This window comes from Rhipicephalus sanguineus, chromosome 8 (assembly GCF_013339695.2).
Source record: "Rhipicephalus sanguineus isolate Rsan-2018 chromosome 8, BIME_Rsan_1.4, whole genome shotgun sequence".
NCBI lineage: Eukaryota > Metazoa > Arthropoda > Arachnida > Ixodida > Ixodidae > Rhipicephalus > Rhipicephalus sanguineus.
Genome location: NC_051183.1, coordinates 29359421 through 29384926, shown reverse-complemented (window position 1 = coordinate 29384926; position 25506 = coordinate 29359421). Strand labels below are relative to the sequence as shown.

The window sequence follows — 25506 nt, the reverse complement described above, 5'->3', positions numbered from 1 at the left end:
GACAGGACGAGCGCTGCACCGTCCTTTTCCTGTATCCGAGTTTTAGCCCGCGCTCCTGTATGCTCCTGAGTACTTACTCGTGCCGCAATCGGATGAATAAAGTGAAGCAAAACGGAAAGGCGAGCTACTTGGTAATGGTGCACACTTACATATTTAGAGCGGTAGCACGGCCGGGAATAGAACGAGCACAATACGAGCGCTTACTCACAACTGGAGGCTTTATTGTATAATAAGAATATATATACCCCTACCCGCTCCTCGCGTACTACCCGCTCACGCGTACCGTTAGTTAATGCAAAAACAGAAGACACATAGGCTTGCGTCCCCCTCCCCCCTCTTCCATTCGAAATAACTCCCTCCTTGAGCAGTGACAGAAATTTTGTTCAAACACCGAGATCGCACGACACGGGAACTTGCAGAAGCTGTCCATATAAACACTAGGGCGTCCTTCTGCATCAGCTACCCATTTTTGGCCATATCTGCCAAAAAAGTGTCACTGCTCAAGGAGAGAAGATAGTTCAAGGGGGGTGGGGGGGGGGGGGGGCAAGCCTATGTTTTTTCTGTGTTTGCATTAACTAACGGTGCGCATGCACGGGTAGTACGCGAGGAGCGGGTTGAGTATATATTTTTTTACTATGCAATAAAGCCTTCAGTTGTGAGAAACCACTGGTGTTGTGCCCTTTCTTGTCCCTGTCGTGTTAGCGATTTAAATCTATAGTACGAAGAAATCTAGTAAAGAACAACTTCGGAAGGAAGAAGGCAACTGTTAGATTTAGCGAATTCCTTTTTATACGCCTACTTTGGAATTATGCATTGACGTGTTGGGCACATATGTCGTGTTGGGCACATTGACGTACTGTTCTTTTCTGTTCTAACTGGCCTGTCGTGAAGAGGTTGAGGTTCGTACCATATCGGCTACTCAATTTCTGTGGCTCTACTCCGCGAAAAAGGGGTGGTCACTCAAAAACAAAAATGAACAAGTCAAGAAAAAACAGAGCAAACTCAAACAAATAAAGAAGCTAACATGGCAATGAACAGTTCGCTTGCAGGAGTATACTTTGCAATAGAACGTTCGCACGCACACATTTCTACCCACAGTACACGGACACATCACTTCGTATCTAGCCACACACAGCCGTTCATCAGAAGCGCTTATCTAGTCCAGTGTCCCGTAAGAAGTGTTTTAGGAAGATGTTCGCCTTTTGACGGAGTTGCTGCTGTACTGCATTGCCTACCTCGAGGTCCTCACTGTCGAAGTGGCCAACATCCAGCCGGAGACAGAAGCGTTCGGAGTCGTTAGTGAGGGAGGTCCAGACGGAGGGCTTCAGGGGACTGCCGTCGAAGAGCCGGCGCCGGATGTCGTGGTACCTGTTCTCGTAGCACCGGTACTCGCGGTCCAGCCGCGAGTACTGGTCGTTAAGCCTACTACGAAGGTCATCCAGCTCGTCCGACAGCCGGCTGCTCGTGAACAGCGAGGACATGGCTCTTCGTTCGTTTCACCTCCTTGCGCCGTAAACCGCAATCTGGGAGGACAGAAAACAAGTCAGCGTTATTCAACATTTAAAATTCTGCGCGACAGACAAACCAAAACTACAATAGCTTAACTGATGAGGTATAGCTCCTGATTAAGCCCGATACAACACTTAATGCGTAAATAACTTCGAGTTCCTCAGGACTCCAATAAAGGTCTTGTCATGTCATGTCATGTCATGTCAATGTGTTTAATTCACAATACACGAATGCATGACTGCTACGGTGTTGAGGTTAAATAAGTCACCTGACTAACCGTCTGGCACCATAAGCTCCACGTGTTCAAATGCACATTTGCCGAAAATCCCACAAAGAACAGCATACTGCCGACAAATTTGGGCACACACACACTGTGGTAGTGTAAGTTTCAAAATAATACATATTATTCGTGACATTGTGACGCAAAAGAAATACTCGCTTCACATATTTAATTACAATCACTCGGGCATCTCTTCATGTTTTCGCGATTATCTAAATGCAAGCAAGTGAAGGAGACATAGCGCTGTGTGACTATAGGCTATGGTCAACTGGAAGGACGGTGATTGCACTGAGGACAATAACGTTGAAACAAACGTTACAAAGCATGTAATTGCTTACTCACTATTGGCCGAACTTGATAAGATGTTTCCAAACAATTATACAACCATACTGCATCGCGAAAGCGCATGGTATCGTTAGAACAAGAACAAAGATGCAGATGGCGCCTCCTGCTAAAATCTTCGGTATCTACTAAACGCAACATTTAGTTGCCAGGAGGAAAAACAACGAGCGTGATCGTGACAACGAAGCATGGACTAGTCATGAGCAGTGGCATGGGCGCGTGCAGGAATCTACATTAGGAGAGAAGTAAAGGGGGGGGGGGGGGCGAAGTTTCACCGCTGCCGTCCCCTCCCCCCCCCCTCTTCCAGGTTGGCCGAGTGTAAAAAAAAATCAAGGGTCGCAATGGATGCATAAATCGAAATGAGCCGATAATGTTATTCTCACAACGGACTGCCCTTGGTCCACGGCTATTCGGACACGATGGTGGGAAGCAAACTGCTTTTAAAATGAAAAATCAGGGTCTTGGGCTTCCATTTTCGTCAGAAACCAGCATGGCCATAACCCTCCACCTTCAACAATGGCGGAAGAGGTCCGACTGAGCAAATTATTGTGCAGACTTGGCGCCCCTTACATGATAAGGCGGTCGGCTGAACCCATGCCCCCCCCCCCCCTCATCTCCCTTTCTCTTCCTGTGCGGACGCGCTCAAAAGTAATTACTGCATTCTATCGCACGTAAACGCATTGCAAAGCATTCAAGGGCATGACAGCAACACCTCAAGCAAGGCACGGCGCTGACAAACTTCGCCGTGTATTGCCCCAAAGCGCCTGGTATGCAAACGAGCTGAAGGAAGGCCAGGGCCACGGAAAAACAAAGGCGAAAATACACCGGCACGCGGAAAACGAAAATACACGGACTCGTGGAGGAAGTGCGAGTCCGCGCTTTTTCTTTTTTTCGCGGAATGTAAGAAAGGCACGCGTTGTCGAACAGAGCTGGGGGAGGGGGGGTGTTACGGTTCGCTGGGCGAGCAGCGCGAAAATCGTCTCTCTTCACGGCCAGTAAAATGAACGAGAGATGGTGAAAGAAACGGTTGTACTGACGACCAGGGACGTGACTTGGTGAAGTTAGTTGCGAAACACTAACGTGGTCTAACGCACGTGTTCTTCCGTCACAAAACCAGTCAGCTTTTCGCTCCCTCTTTCAAGAAAGGGCAAGGAAAGCATATGGGAGCTTATTTATAGTTTACTAACACCAGTGCAGTAATTGTGACGTTAGTGGAAACGAAATGAAATAGACGAAAAAACGGACGTGCCTTCAATGGAGAACGAAGACGCAGCCTTAGATTATGCGCGTCCGTTATCATCTTGCTATCTCTGCCGGATTCCAATAATCAATAGTGTACATGAGTCATGTGATAGAAGTATAACAACATGAAGAACAAAAACAACCTGATACTCAAGAGTTTCGCAAGCCCTATGATAGTTGAATCATTGTAGCGAGTTAGATAAGTTCTAGCTGTATAATAATGAGGCATGTAGCTGACGAGGAGTGAAACAGAAGACAACTTTGTGTGCACACAAGTAGCTTTTTTTCTTTACCTCTCGTTTTTTTTTAATTGGCAAGATTGGGGAGATTGCAGCTAAATGAGCATGGAACCGCTTAAACTTACAAAAAAGGATAATAATAAACAGCGAACTCATGCCTGAGTAGAAAAAGAATTGGCGAACGAGGAAACGACGCAAGTGAAAGATTTACGACAAAGCGACATAAAAATAAAAATAGAAACACGCAACGAGGGAACTGTGCGAGCGGTGGTAAACACGGAACAAGCGTCAAGGAATCCGATAGACGCCACGAAGGGTACCCGAGTGGAAAGAAAGAAAGAAAGAAAGAAAGAAAGAAAGAAAGAAAGAAAGAAAGAAAGAAAGAAAGAAAGAAAGAAAGAAAGAAAGAAAGAAAGAAAGAAAGAAAGAAAGAAAGAAAGAAAGAAAGAAAGATGCTGTAACAGCGGCGGCTTAGCAATGCCACGTCGTGCCCGTTTGCACCTGGCGGCGGCAGCGGTGCAGATTGGAACCGGTGGGCGTGACCGGACACATAAGGGAACTCCTTCCTGGTAATGGAAGAAAAGACGTGCAAATGCAGATTGCCGATAGGAGTGAAGTTATTGCGCCCGTCACACAGATATCGCGCCCCAGCGTTAAAAAATACCTTGCCAGAAATAGGTATGCGTGAACAAAACTCCTCTTCTCAACCTTGTCTTTACGATTATTGCAAGAATTGCGCTCGAAAGAAGCTTACATCACTGACTGCCCACCGAACATTGTATTTGCATACTTGCGTGACGCTGAACTACCGCTATAAACGTAAAAGACCGACGGGATGTACGAGGAATTCTTGAACAGGAGATGACGCTGGAGTCGAAGTTTCGACAAGTGGTCTTGTCGGCTTCAAGGCGCAAGACCACCTGTAGAAACTTCGACTCCAGCGTCAACTCCTGTTCAAGGACTTTTCATCTGTTCAAGCCTCCATGTTTTCCTGAACTTCTACGGAATGTCTGGGCGATACCTGAAGACGCATAGTTTCTTATTAAAATAACACTTAACAACCATACCACTGTTTCATTAACATGGTATTCAAAGGGCGTTTGTCCTGTGTAGCTCGTTGCGATGTTTGCTTTTTATAGCCGGAATCCTGTTGCTTTCGACTGACTGGCCTACGCATGATCTAGAATGCAAGAGAGCTCCTGAGGCTGGAAAAGAACTTATAAATAAGTTCTGGGAATTCCGGGCTTAACGTCTTCAAACTGGGCACTTTAACTTGCGGTAAAGAGATGCACCATGACGGGTAACACTTTCCTCGAACTCGGCAGCAGAACGTAAGAGGCACTCGACCACTGCGACGCCTAAAATTCAAAGGTATTCAGGGGTTGGTTACTTAGAACGTCCAAAACATCAAGGGCTCGCTGCGTATTGCGAAGGAATTCGCTGTTCTCAATGTCCTCTTAGGAAACGCCGGAAAAGCTCAATAACGTTGACGGCGAAGAGCAGCCTATCCTCAGATGGGCGCATAATGGGGCGTTTTGACGTCTTCTGCCATAGAGCAGCACTCAAGATTTGCTTCTGCAGGGCGGCCTGGTCGCACTGCTTCTCAAGAAGTTTGCAACGTTGAACAAGTGTAGGCATGGTCAGTATGCTCACTTGTTCGCAACTGGTGGGACTTTCTACACTAATCTTGCTGTCTTTTTTTTTTCCTTTCTTAGCGCACTTGCCTTGGGTAGGGTCGAAAACCGCAGACGTGTCTGATTTGCCTAACGTAACCTAATATCCCAACCTAATCTTTCTATTTCCCCTTATCTATCTCCTCCTGCTGCTGCTAATCGCATTTCAAACAACCGATTGCCAACAATGGAACTACAGAAAAGAGCGCTTTTGTTTTTGAGCCTTTGCTGTGAACACAAGCATATTAGGCGCACGCTAAACGTTACCTGCTGAATGGTATTACTTTTCTGAGTATTATTGTTTTCTTACGCATACATGCGCGGAAGTTATTGTGCCTGTTTTCAGACTCTTTTGTATAGTTTGACTTCTTCAAGGAACTGCTCGAGTTCCTTAGTGACTGTTCACTCTCAGCGGTGCCTTCCTTTGATCGCGTGTAGTACAGAGTAAATGTTTGTGATATCCGACTGTCTCTTGTGCTTGGAAAATATGTTCCTTCTTTCTTGAGCCAATAGTCATTTTCTCATTAGGAGTAGCTAGCGCAAAGGCAGATGCCACAACTTTTTGACATAGCAGTAAAGTATCCCAGAAAGACGAAAAGGTGAACAACCATTTCGATCTTCCAGCGAGAAACAGGAACCGCGCTCATGAACTTCAGAAGGAAACATTCAAAACAAACACAGACACGCACGCGCACACAGAAAACATATAACACCGAAGCAGGAAGCGTCCAGCGATAATACCACCTTTAGCGATACAGCAGAGGCGCAAGTAAAAAAAAAATCAAAAGACGTAACCGGAACAAAAGCGCTCGCGCAACTTCTTCGTAACCGAATTTACGAGAGAACAGCAGCTAGGGTGCGCACGACGAACCAAAAAAAGAAAAAAAAATCGCTCTATGTTCGTCCCTGTCCGCAACACGCTTTTGCTTTTGCAGTTGCTTACTTGCCGGCGTTTTATCTATTGACGTCTGTTGTGCTCAGCCACGCGGCCATTGCCGATTCACGGTCAGGCGTGCGCGTGTTGCCTAGCAAGCGGCAAGCTTCTTTGCGTAAGACACAATTCACGACTTCCATCGGGAGACGCCTATCGGTGCCGGGAGGACGCGTGAGTCGGCAGGAATGCTTTCCTCTGGTCGTGAGGCCGCGTCGCTGGGGTCTGCCGACGGCGCACGAACTTAAACCAGGAACGAGACGAAGAAGTCGAAATGACAGTGCAGCAAAAATTGGCAGACAACTCAATCATACGATTGAGATCAAACGAATACAATGTTGGCGCTGTTAGAGCGGACTGCCAAAGTTAACCTAGATTGTGCAACGTTAACCAACACTCACCTTAAAGGGACACTAAACAGCAAAACGATTTTTCACATATTAGTAAAGTACTCTTTCAAGATACCAAAAACACCACGCTTCCTGTGAGAAGACGCTTCGTAAGCGAGGAATCGCGCAAAAAGAAAATGTGGGTGGCGTCGCCACCTTGAAGTTTCCGCGCCATTCGCCGTGACGTCATATTTTGAAGGCGCATACTAGCTAGGCCTACGTAGTTCCTAATCAGTAAAAATTCAGCACATTGTCCTCTGAGGTGGCCATAGACTTACCATACCAAGTTTGGGGCAATTTAGTTGAGCCAATGGCGCCAAAATACGATAAATACACCTTGAAATCCGTGACGTCACGCGGGGAGATTTCGGCGTGAAATTTAAAAATGAAGCTTCGAACTTGATTTTCTCCTTTATTAATAAACCTATGATGGCGAAATTAACGACATTGGTGTTCTCAGAGCACAATTCATCGATCTAGGCCGATTCATTGTTTCTCTTTAGTGTCCCTTTAACATAGCCAGCACTAAACGACATATTGTAACACAAGCGGACTTTTGCCAAAAACTAGCTATCATTGGCAAACATTTAGCCATCATTTAGCCAACATAAGCCGGCAATGGCTGTAGACACTGTTGCTGTTGTAAACGTTATGACAGAGCATAGCCATATAGCCAACATTAACAGTTAATCATTTAGCACAAATTTAGCTAACATTAGCCTTCATTTAGCCACCACTGGCCAACATCATCAAGTCCTCACCAACGCTGGCTATCTCTGACTTGGCATCCCGGAGGTCATACATTCAGTATGCTATTCAGAAACGCAGATCTTCAAATATTGCAGCACAAACCCATTAATAATGTCCTGATAACGCATTCAGTTAATTCAAAAGGGCACTGAAGCTAGCATAGCATGAATGTACGGCGATATTTGGTCGACGCAAGTTGCACTTCACGTCTTGGAACGTATAGACGGACTGGACAAAACAATTGATTAAAAATCTATAATAAATACGTTAAAAGTATATTAGAATTCAGTATACTACATCTTTTAGAAAATAAACAAGGCCGGCTAAGTGTGCTTCGTAATGAATACCTTAGGGCTTTGTGTTTTGCGCTTTCCCTTTCAGCCTGACAGTTAATTATTGCAGATTTCAACCAGTCACCTCTTCGATAAGCAAATAACCGGACAGGAGCACAACTAACGCTGTGACGGCTAAATACATTTCTTTGCGTATTGTTTTGAGCCGACACGAGATGAAGTGTGTTCGGTGATCCAGAATCGAACGGATAGAATTCCTCGTATATCGACGGTCCACAAAAGGGGCTGACAGACTGCCGTGCCCCACTCCACGTGACAGCCTGACATTGACGCGCGGGACGCCATAATTAACCTGGGAGCTGGGCTATGCGACCGTTGACCCTGCGAGAACAATATACGCTTTGGCAGCGCTACGTGTATGTGGAACGCATTCCAACCTCCACACGTACGCAGGTGCTGCGATATTTCGTACATGTGCCGCTCCTTCGCTTGTACCCGTGTGGGAAGTGGCCCATTCCAATACGTACGCTGCACTCTGAGCAGGAATAGCGTCAGAATAATGTGCACGATATCTGTCGGTCGGATGCCAAGAGTTCGTTTCGAACCTCGCTGGCCCACGGTGGTTTTTTAAAGCGGCTGTGGTCGCATTTCCGTTGTAACGAAATACAAAAACACCCGTGTCCTTAGATTACGGTGAAGGTCCCAGAGGTTTTCTTCAACACATCGCCGGACTGAATGGCTCACATGAGGCCAGGGTATTAATACTTTTGATCAGAGCAACGCTATAAGATTATTCTGTTCTCGATCGCTCCTTCCTTCGTAGTAACTTTTGAAGATTATAACTGGCCAAAAGCATCCCAAATCAGGTCTGTGTGTGCCCTGTACACTCGATCACGCTGCGCTGCATGCCAGAAATTTTGTACGAAGGGGGGTGGGGGAGGGGGTTTTTTTGACACCCTTTTATGTATGTTCGTGCGTGCGTTTGTAAGTGTTGGCGTGCACTCTAAAGCAAGAGCATGTGTTACTCTTTTCCGTGAGTCCTTACACATGCCCCGTGTATGACTCTCTTTAAAGAGACATCTTGACTCTCTTTTGGTTCCGACAACTCTCCGAAGAGAGTCTAGTGATCTCCAAGGAGAGTTCACGTATCTCTTTAAAATGAGTCATACACATGCCAATTAAGGACTCACAAAGAAAAGTCAGAGTTAGAGTGTGTATATGCACGTAAGGCATATAAAAATCCTGTAGCGGCCCTTGGATGCCCTGCTTCACTACCTCCCTTGCCACCCGAACTCCACGCGGCTGGTACAAAACAAAATGCATCAAAAGGCACGGTTGCTGTGCATTGCACTTGGCCTGCATTGCGAAAGCCACAGCCACACGGATCGGCGACAGCCGGTACAAACCAGAACACCAAGGAAGGCATGGCCGCAACTGACGCAGCTTGGCCTACATTGCCGAAGTCTCCGCAACATGCAGATTCACGGTGCACATCGGCAACAGTGAACACTGTATCTCCGACGTACCAGTTGCCTGAAGAAGACAAACCAATCATCATAGTGATTCAGTCACTGCTCGAAACACTTCGCGTGTTCGTCGGCAAGCTGAAATCCCCATACGCTCAGTCCGTGCAACAGGTAGTCGATGTTCTATGTCCAGTACTTGCAAGCCTTCAGTACGGCACCTTGGCTCGACTATCTACAGTGGAACGAGACACGTCCGAGATCCAGCGTACAGTTCTGTGGAACGTAGCAGTGTTCTTTAAGCTCACGCGAATTCCTTGTATGCTCACTTTTTTTCTATTTCCCTATCGTTTCATTCCTTAATCCCCTTTCCTCAGCGTAAGATAGCAAACAGGACGCGCGTCTGGTTAACCTTCCTGCCTTTCCTTCCTCTTTCTCCTCCTCCGGTACGCAAGTGTGCGTACAATATATCGTGTCGAGACCGCGAGGCAAACAAAACCCACCTTTAGAGACGACCCGGCTTTACGAGATTCTCCAGTGGTGTACCCTTCAGGCTACTGCGGTGAGCAGAATCGTTCAATAAGCGGGCACTCTCCCTCTGCCTTTCGGCACTGCTACGCGACAGCATGGAACGACGAACTAATATGTCAAAAGTACTTGAACACCCGACAGCTCTGAGAGGACAAGAGAGCGAGCAAGTGACAGGCTCATAGTTTCCGAGATAACAATGTGCTAGACTATAGCTTCAAGTGCCGTAGCCGAATAATGCGTGCGAGTGCGAAGAGGAACCCGCGTGGAGCAGCACGTATTTATCAGTTCACCACTGGCGGTATCAGCTGCCGTGAAAGCGCGTTGCATCGGCGTTACGTACGCTGTGCGAAATGTGGGGCCACTCCCCACTTGACAGGAGATCCTCGCACAGCCATTGTTTCGATAACGGAGAAACCCATAAATATACGTATACATATATCTACATATCTGCCTATGTTATAGGAATGTCCCCAAGGTTGCTCATCGAATCCCACATGTGGATAGATAAGGTATGGATAGAGTGCACATATCGATCAGGTTTGCCGGGAACACTCGCACTAAATTTGTGGACCGCTTCTTTATGTGACGTATTAAGAACAAGAGTTGTTCAGGTGTGTTCTTGCGCGCATAACCAATAGCTGCTGCTGAGATTCTCTGTTAGACATGGTGAACTTGACTCTACCTCTCTATCATTCACTGCAGCCCTCCAAGGGCACAAACGTGAATCAAGACGTGTCAACAACTCCACTCTCCGCGTCATTTTGTTGTACTCGAGTTTAACGGATTCCTTTACGGCTGATGCCACGCTCTTTTTTTTTTTTTTGTGACGTCAGCTTAGTCGTCTAAAATTATTTTTCCATGAACAATATCATCATTCTAGTAATTCCATCGTGCCGTCCGTTGTCGCCTGTGTAGCTCCTTTGTTGTTGTTGCGTAGTGTCGGAGGTAGATATTGCACGTACTTAGAAGCGTAGAGGAAAGTTATTTAGAGTGAGTTTACGCCCTAATTCATTCCCCGGGTACTGCTGAAGCCTACGAATTTTTCTCCCTGAATTTCAGCCGTTATTCCGTGATAATACATACTGCTGTTGTGAAAATATATATTGCTGTTGCTGAGGACCTAGCAGGCCGCTCCCAGTACAATGTCTGTTCTGAAAGATGTCCTGTTCCAAAATACTGCATGACGGTACAAACTGCAGACTTCCAGATAACGTTTTGTCTATTTGTATTTCTTTTAAGCTTCTGCTGTGTACTAGAACTCAAGAGTCTGACCTCGTTTACTAACAACGACGACACCAATTAATCAGCTTGAATTCATCTCGCTACAGTGTCAGCACACGTCACTTCCCTCGGCTAGAATATGGACAGCAGGCCCCTTGGACAGCTACCCGTCTGATGTTAACTCGAATCGTCTTCACCCTCCACTACAGACACGGCCGAGCAAGCAGTATGAAAAGACGAGAAATCGCTTTAGCTACTTCTCTCGGCTTCTGCACGCGCGTTACCCAACTCCCCAAGCGAGCAGCAGTGCTGTGTGTATATATGCCAGGGCAGCAAGGTCGGGCAGATGAGTGCCACGGCAGCGCGACTACACGTACGGAAAGCTCATTATTATGCGGCGACGGTTGTATTCGGGGCTCATGTCGCAATTTCCTTGTTGACTGGAACGGCCATCCAGAGCACAACCACGCTATAGCTATTGCCGCCCCACGCACCGCCGTGAATCAGCACCATCCACGCGAACGCTGAGTGTGTGTGTGTGTCATGCGCAATTTACCGCCTTACGCTGGCCACTCATTTGGAATGCCGAGCGCGTTCTTACAACTCGACGAGGTAAACTTTGACTCGGAAAGGATATGGAAGGTATCCGACATCGTCGATCTTTGTCTATTGGTTCATATGCGGACGAGGTACCCTATATAGTTCCCTTCAGAGTCTGTGAATGACGCATTGTGATGCTTCACTGACACGGTTGTTGTGTGGTACTTGGACAGTGCCACAGTCATACTGACTTTGGTAACTTTGTAGTGACTTTGTGTTGTCTTTGCCTTTGTACAGTGGTCGCTGGCCCCTCTCCTCGTTCATTCTTTCACATCCCCTTTCCACCTCCCAAGAACAGGATGAGGGTAGAGCACCGGAGAACTTTGATTAACGTTCCTGTCGTTCTTTTACGATTCTCTCTCTATCACTCGATGTGCACGCCTAACTCCCATTACACAACGCGCTGTGTCATTTTCCATATTCGTTGAGGCGTGATGAGCTAATGTGAAGACAAAGTGAAGCAAACAGCATGAGACAGCTTCCTCATTTTAACAGCATTTGTTTGCCCTCAAAAGCTAATTCGACAAAACCTTGAAAATAATAGGCTCATGTGTTTCCCTGTACATATGAGTGGAAGCAATTCGAGCTGGGATACTAATGGCAACAGTATAATTCTTCATCCATGCTCCGCTGCATTTCAGTTGTAGAGTTCCCCGTATTCAGGACTGTTCAGAATCATGGGCCTAATTACAACTTATGATTATGGTCGCTTCGGACAATGGGTATGCTTCTGCCATGGAACGACACCGCTTTCAAGAAGAAACCAGAAAGGATACATGTCCACAGTATATGAGATGTTGAAGGTCACTGCCATGGCAGAGTTTTTCATCATGTCCTGAGTCTCCCAAATGTCCTCGATTCCACGAAAAATTCTAGAATGAACGTTATTTCGCGAAAGTGCGGCAAAACTAGGGCTATGTATATATCAGAGTTTAATTCCAATTGCATAATACCCGACGTCAATTACTATAAATGACACCCCGACGAATTATGTGGCTCGTGGCAAGAGAGAATGGACCCAAGGGTAGACGATAAAGCCCTAGTTCTACGAAGTCTATATTCTGTGAGAATCGAAGCTGTGTTGCCAGCGAGTACGCTTTATAGAAGTGATCTTATGTCCTTTCTCAAAGGACACACACTTGGCTCACAATTTCTAGAGAGGAAAAGAAATACTGGAGTGTAAACAATGCATAAAATACACCTCACTGGGAATCACACATTAATAACATGTCCTGCATTCATGAAGCTCAGAAATATTTTGGCGAACTATACAAGAACACTAACTCTTCTTAATCTTCATTCGCTACTATCAGAACATGCGCTTGTGCCCCTGGAATATGTATTACTCTTTCATAGACCACGCATATATTAAGTGACCTATGAAGGAAAGTCTTCACGAAATATCTATCGGAAGTTCAGGAGGCGATGGAGGTTTGAAGAGAGGAATAATTCTTGAACAAGTGGGGTCTCTGGAGTCAACCTTTCGACAAAGTTGTCTTGTCTTCAAGGCAGCAACTGAAGAAGGCAGCGACTTCCTTAAAAAAAGACAAGACCACTTGCCGAAACGTGAGCTCAACCGACTCACCCTGTTCAAGGACCGACTCATCGTTCAAGGCAATAAGCCGTGGTTCTTAAATCACAGTCTTTGTTTGATCTGTTTCTTGCTATGCAGGGAACCCGGCATCATTAACCGGTGAATTACATACCTTTGGCTGAGACCTTCGAAGAAAATTGCATTTGTCCAGCAGCTACCACAAGACCAGTACAATTTCACTGCGACAGGCGTTGCCCACGCTTATTCATAGAATCGCTTCATTCTCAGTCTCTACTCATCTCAGCATCGTCAGCCCCTTCGTCAAAGAACAATGACGCGCTTGTTATCACTGACGCAACGCTTCCATTGTCCGTGGTTCCGCCTCGCTTCCGCTTTCCCTTTGTTTCTTTTTTTTTTTTTTGCAAGCGTGTATCGTGCGAGTTCGTGACAGACGCCTTGGCAATGAAAAGTAAACGCGGCAATATAACGAACGCTATGCCCATTGTGGCCGCGGTTCAATGCCCACCTCCCAATGCATGGTACTTTCGTAGAATTGCTTGCTCTGAAAGCCGTAAACGCAAAGATATTAGTAATCAAGAGTTCTAAATTTGCTTCAGGTTAGTTGCATTTACAAACGTAATCATATTTCAATTAATATTAACGGAGAATACATGCCGACCAATATGACCTTCATAATGTAACTTCGTGTATCTCAGACAGCACGAATGAACGCTATGATTCTAGAGTTCCTATTCTGTTATCATGTCGGAAACCTCATGATAACCAGAGGAATATCGCCAAGCAGAATATGATACGAAAACGCAATATTCTAACCGTGGGTACTTCGAAATAATCAACGCACTTACCTTCTGTGTAAACTAGCCTTTTGTGCTGAACACCATAAGGTGACTACATGAGAGTGCTGTTACGCAGGTAACGTTCACTAGTAACTTTTAACTGCGTCTGTTTATTCCTTTCACTCTTTTCTCAACTCACTTTTTTTTTCGACCGCGGTATGCCACATACCGAGGAATACCTCTGCTATGCACGACCCCGTGCTTTCCCCAGAAGCTAAAAGTTCAATAAGAACTCTGCACAAGACTTATCTCGTAGTGGTGTGACACTCACCAACTAAACTGTGCGATGCATCCGGTTGAAAATGTCACATCTCGCGTGAATCGGTGGCCGCAACTCCGGAGTCAAAAAGAAACGACTACGCCTCTTCCAAGCGGAGCTTTCAAATTTCTGACGGAAAAGAAGGCTTAACACTCGTTGCAGAGCTAGCGACGAGAAAGAGATCCACCGGCGACTGCTTAGACAGGAAACGTGAACAGCGACCACGTACGCCAAACACAAAAGAGATGAACGTATAGACTGGCGTAGTGTGACGTCAGCCTATACGTTTATATAGCGAGTGACGGTAGTTCTGTGCAGTGGAGTAGTAGAGTAGTACGCTGCACATGTGGCTCGTCTGTTTGGAAGTGTCTCGATGAGATGGGCGACGCTCCATCACTGCCAAACGCGTGCAGCCCCATGCTGTCCTTATTCAAGGGCAGCATGCATGGGATAGTTCTCATGTTATAAAAAGCGAAACGGCGTGGCTGCCAAATATCTGTTTTTTTTTTCCTTTATGTTTGAGCCTTTTCTACCCTCTCTAGTCAATGTGCTCTGACACCGCAGCTGTACTGGTTACCACCGGAACCTGCTATTTGGAGCTACGAGCGTAAAGAATCAAAACTGCAAGGTGAAGTCCATCCGAAGGTGGCGCTAGGATTTTACGGCAACAATACTCCATGTATCGTTGCCATAATATTATTATTTATATATTTTACATGTTTTCGAGGGAATGACTTTACGCCTCTTTACGGCCTCGTTCCATTTCTCATTTCCATCCCACTTATAATTGCTAACACTCATAGTTATGGCGCTATTTGGCCACGCATTGCCCTTGCCCCAATAGACGCCATCGTCAATCAATCAATCAATCAATCAATCAATCAATCAATCAATCAATCAATCAATCAATCAATCAATTAAGAGTGTACTGTTTAAGCCAACAAGCTGATTTTCAAACAGTATGGGTTGGAGACCTCCGCGTCCCAGTACAAGATAATAATGCGCCCTAAGCCAGCGCACGTCGGCGTAGTTCGAATTCATTTGCGCGAATGTCCTTGCGGCCAATCGCGACCGAGATCAGATCAACTTTGACATGCATGACTCATCACGTGGCTATCTGCTCCTTCTGTTTGTTCTTTTTTTTATAGTTGCTCGCAGCTTCTAATAAGCGAGATGAGCAGTCGACGCCACGGGCGACTGTCGCAGAGCGGAACTGCATCAACGTCACTCTGTGAGGGGTATGCGCCCGAGGCCCTGACCCGCGCTGCACGCAACTAATTAAACAGAGTATACCGCAGTGCCCGGCATACGGTGTGCCTCCCACGCATACGGCCCGTTCATCGGCGCAGCACTTGCGCGCACGCGCGCCGTGTCTGTGCGAATTCCACAGGCAACAGCAGCAGCCTAACGACGGCACGAGATCCATAGCAACGGCAGATGGGCAAACGCTACAGCGGCGGACGTGTGCGCTTGTGCAATGAAAGCGACGTCCGCTGGCAGTGTCAGCCGTGTTAGCCTTTTACTTTTTTGCTTTCATAGTTCATTGGCGTAAGTGCACCGCTACACTGACGACGGTATGCGCGATATAGAAAGCAGGATTTATCTTTGAGTGACACGTTGCAGTATTAAGAAGTGTGTTTTCTAACGCTTGTTTGTTTCAAACCTATAAGACAGGCGACGTGACCGCAAGGGTCGTCATTTTGCTGACAATGGATTCCGTATGTGCAACTAATAATACTTGTTGGGGTTTTACGTCCCAAAACCACTGTATGATTATGAGGGACGCCGCATTGGAGGGCTCCGGAAACTTCCACGATCTCGTGTTCTCTGACATGCATCTAAATCTAAGCAGACGGGCCTCTAGCATTTCGCTTCCGCCTAAATGAGGGCGCCGCGGCCGGGATTCGATCCCGCGCCCTTCGGGTCAGCAGTAGAGCACCATAACCACTAGACCACCACGGCGGGTACGCAGACTTCGTGTATGATTGGCAAAAATGCTCCAGCGTCCGACAACTATTTAGTGCACTTTGTGATCTTTTCCTTCTCTAATACTCGGGAACATGGGCAAATTGGTAGAGTTTCGTGGTACGCAAAATGCTCACACACGGACTCAAGTATTGCAGAACGTGAATGACAGATATTCCATCTCGCATCTGATAGTGAATTTCGGGCATCGAAAGCTTGATCATAAAAGATAGTAACGTAACCCTTTTTAGGAGCTTTCCTGGTAGCACAGTAATTTTTGTTCGATGCATCTTAGCTGAAAATAAATATCAAAAATATTTATAACCCTTCCACTACTGTGAAGATGGAGGCCAGCGAAGCTGTGACTATGGAGGATATGGTATAGTGAATATTGCTATAGTGAATTTATATGTTATCGTTATTGACTATATTCAGCGAATAAAGGGACGTACACGCAAATATCCCGGTGTTTCTCTTGCGCCTGGCGCATATTATCCCATTAACGGCGGCCAAAGTGAGATCCTCAACATGAATCCTGTGGAACATAAGAAAGCCCTTTGTATAGAAAGTACAAAATATGGCATGGCGTTCGTTTGTTATGCAAGTGGTATTGTCTTTGAGGCAAAATTATTCACGTCACTCTGTAATGTGATTCTGTGTTCACGTCATTCCTGCAATACACCTTTACGTTTACTTTTAGGCAGTGTCCATTTTTCTTTTCGCCCCAAAATCGCTAGATTAATCGACTTAATCAGATCGCCGAACATTGTTGTTCTACGCGTCCTTTGTCCACGGACACGATCCGCCAGAAGCTAGCCGTCAGAGGCGGCGCCAGGATTTTTTTACCACGACAAGCGAGTCCCTTCAAGGGGGGGAGCAGGAAGACAGGAATCTCGTGTGTTGTGTGTTTTGACTATGTTTGCTCTTGAAAGGGGGGGGGGGGGCTAGGGGGAAGGGGGGGGGAGGCGGAAATTTCGGAGAGCTGCCGCCCCCCCCCCCCCGTCCCCCCTCTGGCGCCTTCCCTGCTAGCCATATACACCTTCGTTATAAAAGCGAGGGAAAGAAAGAGAGTTTTGACCGGGAAACACTTGCGGGACTACGCTGTGCAAACAATCAGGAAAACGAACGCATAAATGGTTCTGTTTCATGTCAGCAGCCCTGAGCTTGTTGTCCAACGTCCGGCGTTCGTTTACACAGCTACCTGCTGAAGCGATACTAACAACGTATGTTTGCCTCTTGTACGCCCTGCGTTCACAACGTCAACTCGTTATCGCGCCCTTGAGAATCGAACCCACGTCCTCGACGTTAGCAGAGGAGCACGTTAGCCGTTAAACCATCAACGGCGGGGTGTTGGTGAAACGACTGCGAACGAAACGACACGGCGTCTAAACATGACGAAACCTACGAGCGACCTTTCTTTAAGGCATTCCATTCGCGGGTTGCTTCATTGCCTCGGCACTAATCTTTCATGTACACATATTTGTATGACATAGATATGTATAGCTATATGTATAGATATAGACATATGTTCATAGATAATCTGTATAGCATTCTCGCCTTCTCGCGAGACATGGATAAAATGAGGTTGCCTAGCAGTAGGGGCTCATGCCTAACACCACTGACCTCATTTTTTTTTTTTCCGCGCCAAAGCTCCAAGGCGTTCCCATGAACTGATCAATACGTCAATGAAGGGCCTTTTTATAGAAACAGCCATCGAATAGACTCCTTTCGTGCCGCACATGGAGCAAAAAATAGCTATACAGAACAAATTCACGTGTCAGAAAGTGAAAAGGCGCGCGCGCGCGCGCGCGGTCGTTTGTGTGAACTTGTGAAGAAAGGCAGAGAAGCCATCCCCAGCCAGCAGAATCCAGTCTACTGCTAATTTTAGTATAAATAGAATGTTCTATGAAGAAAGGTTGTCGAGGATCACGATGATCATGGGCAGCCTTGCACACGATCAATCATGTTCAATGTCATGCTCAATCACATCACGTGACTGAGCGTCACATAACGTGTTGGGTAACTAAATGAATTTGGGAGAGATGTAGGCTGAACAAACACGAAACGTACCTACGTTGCAATCAATATATATGGGAAAGGCAGAAAAATCACAGCATATCCACGGAGTGAATGATGATGAGTGGGCGAAGCTGCGGAGGTTCATCGGTAAACCGTGAATCTTCCGTGAATTCTGCCCAGTACATCATCACCGACGTGAGATCGGGCGCGTTTATACTAAAGGTTCGATGAGTTATGACGACTTGCAGCTCACTTTAATTTTACATGTACGCTGTGAATTTTCATTGTTTAGAAAACCATTGCTTTAGAAAACACCTTGCGTCTTTCGTTAAGCAGCTGGCGTCTTTTTCGTTTTGCTTTAGAAACATCTGGCGTTCTTTCGTTTTGTTTTTACAAAACATCTGGCGTCTTTCGTTGGTTTATTTCATCAATCAACGGCGTTTTGAACAAAATTTTTATTGTTTAATCACGCACAGGAGAAATCTCACCAGGCACTACCTTGGAGGTAAACAATGGCTGCTAATGGGAATGAGAGACAGAAGAAGTCGGCTTTTAGCTAACACTTACACTTCTACAGAGACAGAAGAATTCGGCTTTTGGTTAACGCGCACGCTGCGAATTTTTTATTGTTCAACAACGCACAGGAGAAATCTCCCACCGGCACCACCTTGGAGGTCAAAGGGTAAGACTTGTTACTCACTACTACGAGCACGACGAGGGACGAACGGGTGCCGCCTTAAGGAGCTTCGCCCCTAAAAGAGCAATCAAGGCAACGTGCAACCACAAAACGACATCGCCTGAAAACATCGACCGGATACAAACATATACCACCGTCAGTAGCCTACAAGGTATATTCGTACCAATGCATTCGGCATTGAATACTGTAATAACTATGTGTCGTAAAAGGCTGAGTACTACTTTAGGTTAAAAAGTCATAATATCCCCTGATAAGAAATTCTAATATTCCGAAATATTTTGTGATAAAAAAGCCATTCGTAAAATCGGTACATGTTAACGGTGCTAAACACCGGAAGAAAAATGTCATTTGCTGAAGTACAGGAACCATCAACGAATCCCAAAGGGATGTCTTAAAAAAATCACAGCATATCCACGGGGTGAATGATGATGAGTGGGGCGAAGCTACGGAGGGAATCATCTGTAAACCGTGAAACTCTTCCGTGAAATGCGCCCAGTACATAATATAAAGAGTGTGAAACATCGTGTATATATTAAACATCAAACTTTTATTGTACTGTTGGTTTACGTGGTCCCTTCATTATCACTTGTGATCGGTGAAATGCAAGGAAGAAGTCCGCTCCCGAGCGAAAGAGCGCCAAGAGCGACCGCATTCCCCGCTCGCCCTGTGCGAATTAAAGGCAAGGCTAGAGGGAAGACAGGACGCGCGTTCCACGACGCGAGGTCGGTAGCATGCCCAACGAAAGCCAACGGAACGCGATCGTGCAAGTGCTCCGGCTTCGCATCGCCTCATGGTTCCATTTAGCGTCCCAAAACCAAATATATTGCTCAAGGTGTGCCTTGCGTTTTTCGTAGAAATAATTTCTTTATCATGTACATTAAGACGAAAAGTTGAAAGCTCACTAGAGTATCGCCCGCAAAGTATGTCTTTTAGTGTGATTTAACTCTCGTACGGCAGGGTCCTCGCGCCGTTGCCGGTCCACCTCGCCCGTTGACGATCGGGCGAGGTGGCTACATACAACTACTACTACTACACTTTAAGAAAAACATCTGGCGTTCTTTCGTTCTGCTTTTACAAAACATCTGGCGTCTTTCGTTGGTTTATTTCATCAATCAACGGCGTTTTGAACAAAATTTTTATTGTTTAATCACGCACAGGAGAAATCTCACCAGGCACTACCTTGGAGGTAAACAATGGCTGCTAATGGGAATGAGAGACAGAAGAAGTCGGCTTTTAGCTAACACTTACACTTCTACTTCTACTAACGTTTCCTTCTGGAACATGCCAATGGCTGCTAATGGGGAATGAGAGACAGAAGAATTCGGCTTTTAGTTAACGCGCACGCTGCGAATTTTTTATTGTTCAACAACGCACAGGAGAAATCTCCCACCGGCACCACCTTGGAGGTCAAAGCGTAAGACTTGTTACGCACTACTACGATGACGACGACTACGAGGGACGAACGGGTGCCGCCTTAAGGAGCTTCGCCCCTAAAACGATTGTCGACGTTTCCTGTACGTTGTTAGCGAAGATTTTGTTTCATTCTCTGTCACTGGCTCGTCTTCCTTCCACGATGTGTTAACCTTGACATACATTTATCCGAACTTTCTTATTTTTACCAAGCAATACGCGACAGACATTCAATCTCAGCAAAATCTCTAACTCATCAAGTTGATTTCCTTTCCATCGGTCACTAATTACCCGAAATACCTGGCATAAACTGGCGTATATGTCGACAGACTGACTATTTTATGCCTACTAGCAGTTTTTTGTAGTGCCTAATAATCTTCTTATGCTTGTCACTTGCTTACGACTTTCCAACTTGGTACTGCTGCTTTTTCAATTGACGATGCCCTCAGCTTTTTTCTTCATGACACGTATGATACCCTATCAGAACTGCTTGGAAATGGTAGTACTCATTTTACATAGAGATTAAATAGCTGTGTAGTAACCACAGAGCAGTGGGCTGTGATTGTTATTGTATTTCTTTTTTTTTTTTGCCTTGAAATAAAAAAGATAATTGCCACGGAGTAAGAAATTCTGTAAGTCCGCACTCTTTTCATACGCATATGAATAAGGCACAAAATATTTTGTAGGGTCCCAATCGTTTAAGCATTCACCATTATGACGTCAATCATAACACGCATGGTGCGTGAGTTCTCTGCACACCAAAACTGGGACGACGTTCCGATGCGCAGTCGGCGACGAGAAATGCGATAGCGATAACACCAGTCAAGTGTTTTAGCTCGTAGATTTACGTAAGCACGAAATTTTCTAATGGGTCTACACATGATAATCACCAGTGTCTGCAGAATGAACGAAATTTTCATTATTGTCAGTTCTAAAGCAGCTGTACACTGGCAAAGGCACATCCTAAAGAAGTAACGTCAACCCATACAAGCAGTGAGGAAAAAAAAATGATAATGCGAACGCTCCAGCCGCATCATCTGTATGACTTTCCCTACAACGAACCTTGAAAATGAAGGTTTCCTGGAAATCATGCCAGAGATTTACCCACAAATTTGCTGCATAGAACTCTGGTTCTGCGATCGTTGTATTACCTAATAATAATAACTGTTGGGGTTTAATGTCCCAAAACCACGATATGATTATGAGAAACGCCGTAGTGGAGGGCTCCGGAAATTTCGACCGCCTTGGGTTCTTTAACGTGCACCTAAATTAGGTGCACGGGCCTCAAGTTTGTTCGCCTACATCGAAAATGCGGCCGCCACGGCCGGGATTCGATCCCGCGACCTTCGGGTCAGCAGTCGAGCGCCATAACCACAAGAGCACCGTGGCGGGTGACTGTTGTGTTGTCGTATAAGAATGATTGCTAGCCCACAAGTTTGGCTTATACTGATATTTGTGCGGTTTCATACGTTTAATTCTGTGACGTAATTTCTCGCTCCTCGTCTTCCGAAAGCTCACTCACACTTTAAACGACCAAAGGAGAAATATTGCATGCGCGCCGGCGTCATTGTTGCAGTAAAGACAATACCTTGCCAGAAATGATCATTTTGCGCAGTCGCAAGGGCGTTTGAAGCTGAAAGAACGAACATCGGCGAAAATTCTTGCATTGCACACTAGTTAGACACTTACTAAATCGCAGAGACTTGCAGCCTTCCGTAGGCAATATACCACCTGAACGTTCTCTAGTCTTTAGGAGTTTCATAACTAGGTTCGCCACTACAGAAACCATGTGTATCTTTCTACAACCATACATCACATCAGTATTTCATTTCCTTTGAAATCTTTTTGGTGAGTTTCATCTAGTAAATACAGCAGGAAGCCCTATACTTCACAAATATCGCAGATGTGCGTTTCAATGGACGATTACGTGACTTCTTCGCGATTGCCGTCACTTCAGTTCCCAAAGAAAAGGTTTAAACAACACGCTAGGAAGTTCTGACAATCATCCCTTTAAGGAAATCAGAACTTTTGGACGCATCTCCCGGCTGACTCGTCAGCCGGAAAAGCTGTGAAAGTGCTAGTGAGTTTTTCAGAAGCTTCGGGTCTGAATGAAAGACTTAACTGTGAAGACATAACTTCGTCTTCTCTCCTCCTCATATTTACTGCTGTTACCCTCTCTCCCAAAAAAGGTAGCCAACCGAACTGCGTAACTCTCCGTTTTTAATCTCGTCTTGTCTGTCTCCGCTTCACCCGTTCTTCGTTCGGAGTAGCATGGATTCATACACCACTTTTCGTTTTATCTTAAGCAAGTTTTTACGTAAGAAATCTTACCATGACCGTCGAGACCCTTATCTTAAGTAAGTTTTAAATCTCATCATGACCGTCGAGGCTCTTTGCACTTATTTAAAGTTCATTAAGCCTCTATACGACAAAATAGAAATACGACAAATAGAAATTTATGCCACTCTTTGGCCTAGATGCCCTTGTTCCATAAAACTTTATCAGTCGTCATCATCACAACCCCTAACACCCACCGAACACTCCTCTCCCCCAACAGGGTCCCACCCCTAAATAAAAATTAGTACACACCAACCCACTCCAACTCCCCTGCTACAGACAGGTACATATCCCTGCTGTGTCATCATTCACCGCTCAGCAAACACGCACGTTACATGCCGGAAAATTCGGTCTCGCATTAAAAACGCGCGTGGCGCATTCCTCGCGCCGTGATAGACACCCGCTGCGCAACTAGCTGGGGGTAAGAGAGCGAGGGAAGGGGGGGGGGGTAGCATGGCACCTGTCCTCTATGCTTCCGGACGCACAAACCAGCAGAGTCTGTCGCTATTGTTGGGAGATTCCCGCTGCGCACATGCCGCAAAAAGATGCAAGAAACAAAGAAAACTATGATATCGCGCGCCAAAGCTGTCATGTATGGCGAAACAAACATCCACGAAAGAAACGTAGCGCTAGCAGTCGCTTTTTCGGATCAGTCTTGTCTATATTGATCGATAGAGAAATGACTCACCCTTGGAGCGTGAAGTCCCCAGAAGCGAGATGAGAGAACACACACTCCCGTTCACGGGCGACTAGACGACACTAAGCAGACGTTCTTGACTCGGACGTCGAAATTGACAGGCGTCACTCGCTCAAACACTTAGCAGAGACAAAAGCCAGGCTGGTCGAAGAAACGCGGTAGTGTTGCTCGAAGCGACGAAGCGTGGAAGCAAGTTCTCTTCTGGCGTTGCTCTGTCAGAAACGGCTGTTTCGGTCTGAGATGAGAACTACCGCGCGCTACCGTTCGTGCCGCATCGGTCGCGTTTGGGATGACATCAGCAGGCGACGGTTAGGCCCCCCACGCTCACCTCCAGCAAACCTAAACTGCGCAGCACCTCCGGGTTGCGCGAACACCGGTCCAGAGGCAGGCTTCGAAACGCGTTCCGTCAGACGCACCCACGACACTTCGCCAAAATAGGAGGCAGACGTGCCAAGGGACCACAATAACACCAACGAAAAAGTAGAGATGCTTCAATTTGTCGCCCACGCCAGGTAGGAACAGCAAATCCGTGTACAACTACACACGACTACGCAGCGGAGCGCTCGCCTTCGATGCGATACGGTTCTGTTGTCGTCTGCTAGCGCCGGCGGCCAACGTTGGCGCGACGCCGCTACCGCTACATTAACGAGCCACGTGACCTCCCGCGACGTCACCACGGCGTCACAGATCCCGTGAGCGTGACGTCAGGTCTCGTCATCGCTCTAGCGGGTCTCCTGGAGCGATGGTGGTGGCCTTGCGCTTGCTTTTCTGGATATGTTTCGACGCCCGCCGCCAGTGGCATCACTCCGCCACCCCTCGCGCGTTCGGACGGCACTGCATTAGCGAGGTTGTTCGTTTTTTCGATGGTGTGGTGTTGTTTACTTCGGTATCTTTTTTTTCTGATGGAAAGCTTCCTTTTTCTAGCCATTTCTGGTCGGGTCAAGGTCTCTACGAGAGCGCCGGTCGCTCTTTCGCAAGTGCGCAAACATGGCTCTCGGAGGCGTTAAAATAAAGAGATTGATCGCGGTTCTCTTCGCGAATGCATCTTTTCTGCATATACCCCCATTCACCAAGGTTTTAATGAAACCTTGGACCACATATGACACATGAACCGCGTATTACTTAGGTATATTATTATTTCATGTTTTATTATTACCCGCTATGTTACACCATATATCTTACAACATACCTTTGTTTTCTAATCTATTAAAATATGTATTTTCAAATACCTCGCATGCTCTATGTAGAAGTACTATAAGGCAATGACTAGAGAATATTTTTAGCAAGAATACAACAGACAAAGGCAATTTAAAGACGAGGTCGAAACGTCGGCATAAATGTTTATATATATATGCTCGTGATATCGTGTCCGTTATACTTTCTAAGTAGTAAGGTTTTGTACGACGCCACTGCTTGTTGTGGCCCCACACTATGCACACTAAAAGAACTCCTTCAAAGCAACATTTAAGAGGAGGAGTGGAATGTATTCATTGTTCAGGACGTTTCTATATGTCACGTACGTGGATGAAGGTCATCGCAAACTTCAGGAAATTGAAACTTCGCCAGTCACAGCTGACTGCTACATGTACGACCGTACATATGTCACTTCCACTAAATCACATTATTATCTAACTTGGTTAAAGCATTTCGAAACATTCTTGTTTTTGGTCAAGCTTACCGCAATTGAGGCCCGTGTACTTAGATTTAGGTGCACGTTAAAGAGACCCAGGTGGTTCGAAATTCCGGAGTCCCTCCACTACGGCGTCCTCTCATAATCATATCTTGGTTTTGGGACGTTAAACCCAGATATTCTTATTATTAAGTTAACCTGACGTAAAGGCCGTTGAAAAAGCGCTTCAATAATTGAGAAGTAATCCTGCAAAGCAGTTCCACACTTTAGAGACGACTGGTGAGCTTGCAAAACACGAAACACGACATTTGAGGATGAATGAATTACGAATCGAATATAGACTTTACAACTGAAAACCAAAAAAATTTAAATCTCATCATAAATCATTTCTTCTTTCAACTAACGTCATAGTGGAATCCGATAGGCATTTACATTGAAGGAATACTTGGTATACTTAGTTGATTCCCTTTTTTTTTTTCTTTGCTGTGAACAATGATATTAAAACAGAATCGTTTGATTCCAATATTGTTTTCCTCTTTATGAAAATTATATTCCGAATGTATATTATGTAAAAGAAGCCTGTTTCTTGTAAAACATTTTTGTGTATGTGTGCAGAAGTAAGCACGTTCTGAATGTAT

General features: G+C 45.9%; 1 protein-coding gene across 1 annotated transcript in view; it reads right to left on the bottom strand.

Moving 5' to 3' along the window:
• Positions 1–23837, bottom strand: part of LOC119401621 (alpha-crystallin A chain) — a 29625-nt gene extending 5788 nt beyond the window's left edge. Inside the window, exons 1-2 of the mRNA XM_037668523.2 lie at positions 23230–23837; positions 1236–1523 (exon numbers count right to left, since the gene is read on the bottom strand). Of these exons, the coding sequence (XP_037524451.1) occupies positions 1236–1481 (246 nt within the window). The 5' untranslated portion in view covers positions 1482–1523; positions 23230–23837. The remainder of the gene's footprint in view (positions 1–1235; positions 1524–23229) is intronic.
• Between the last annotated feature and the right edge of the window lie 1669 nt (positions 23838–25506).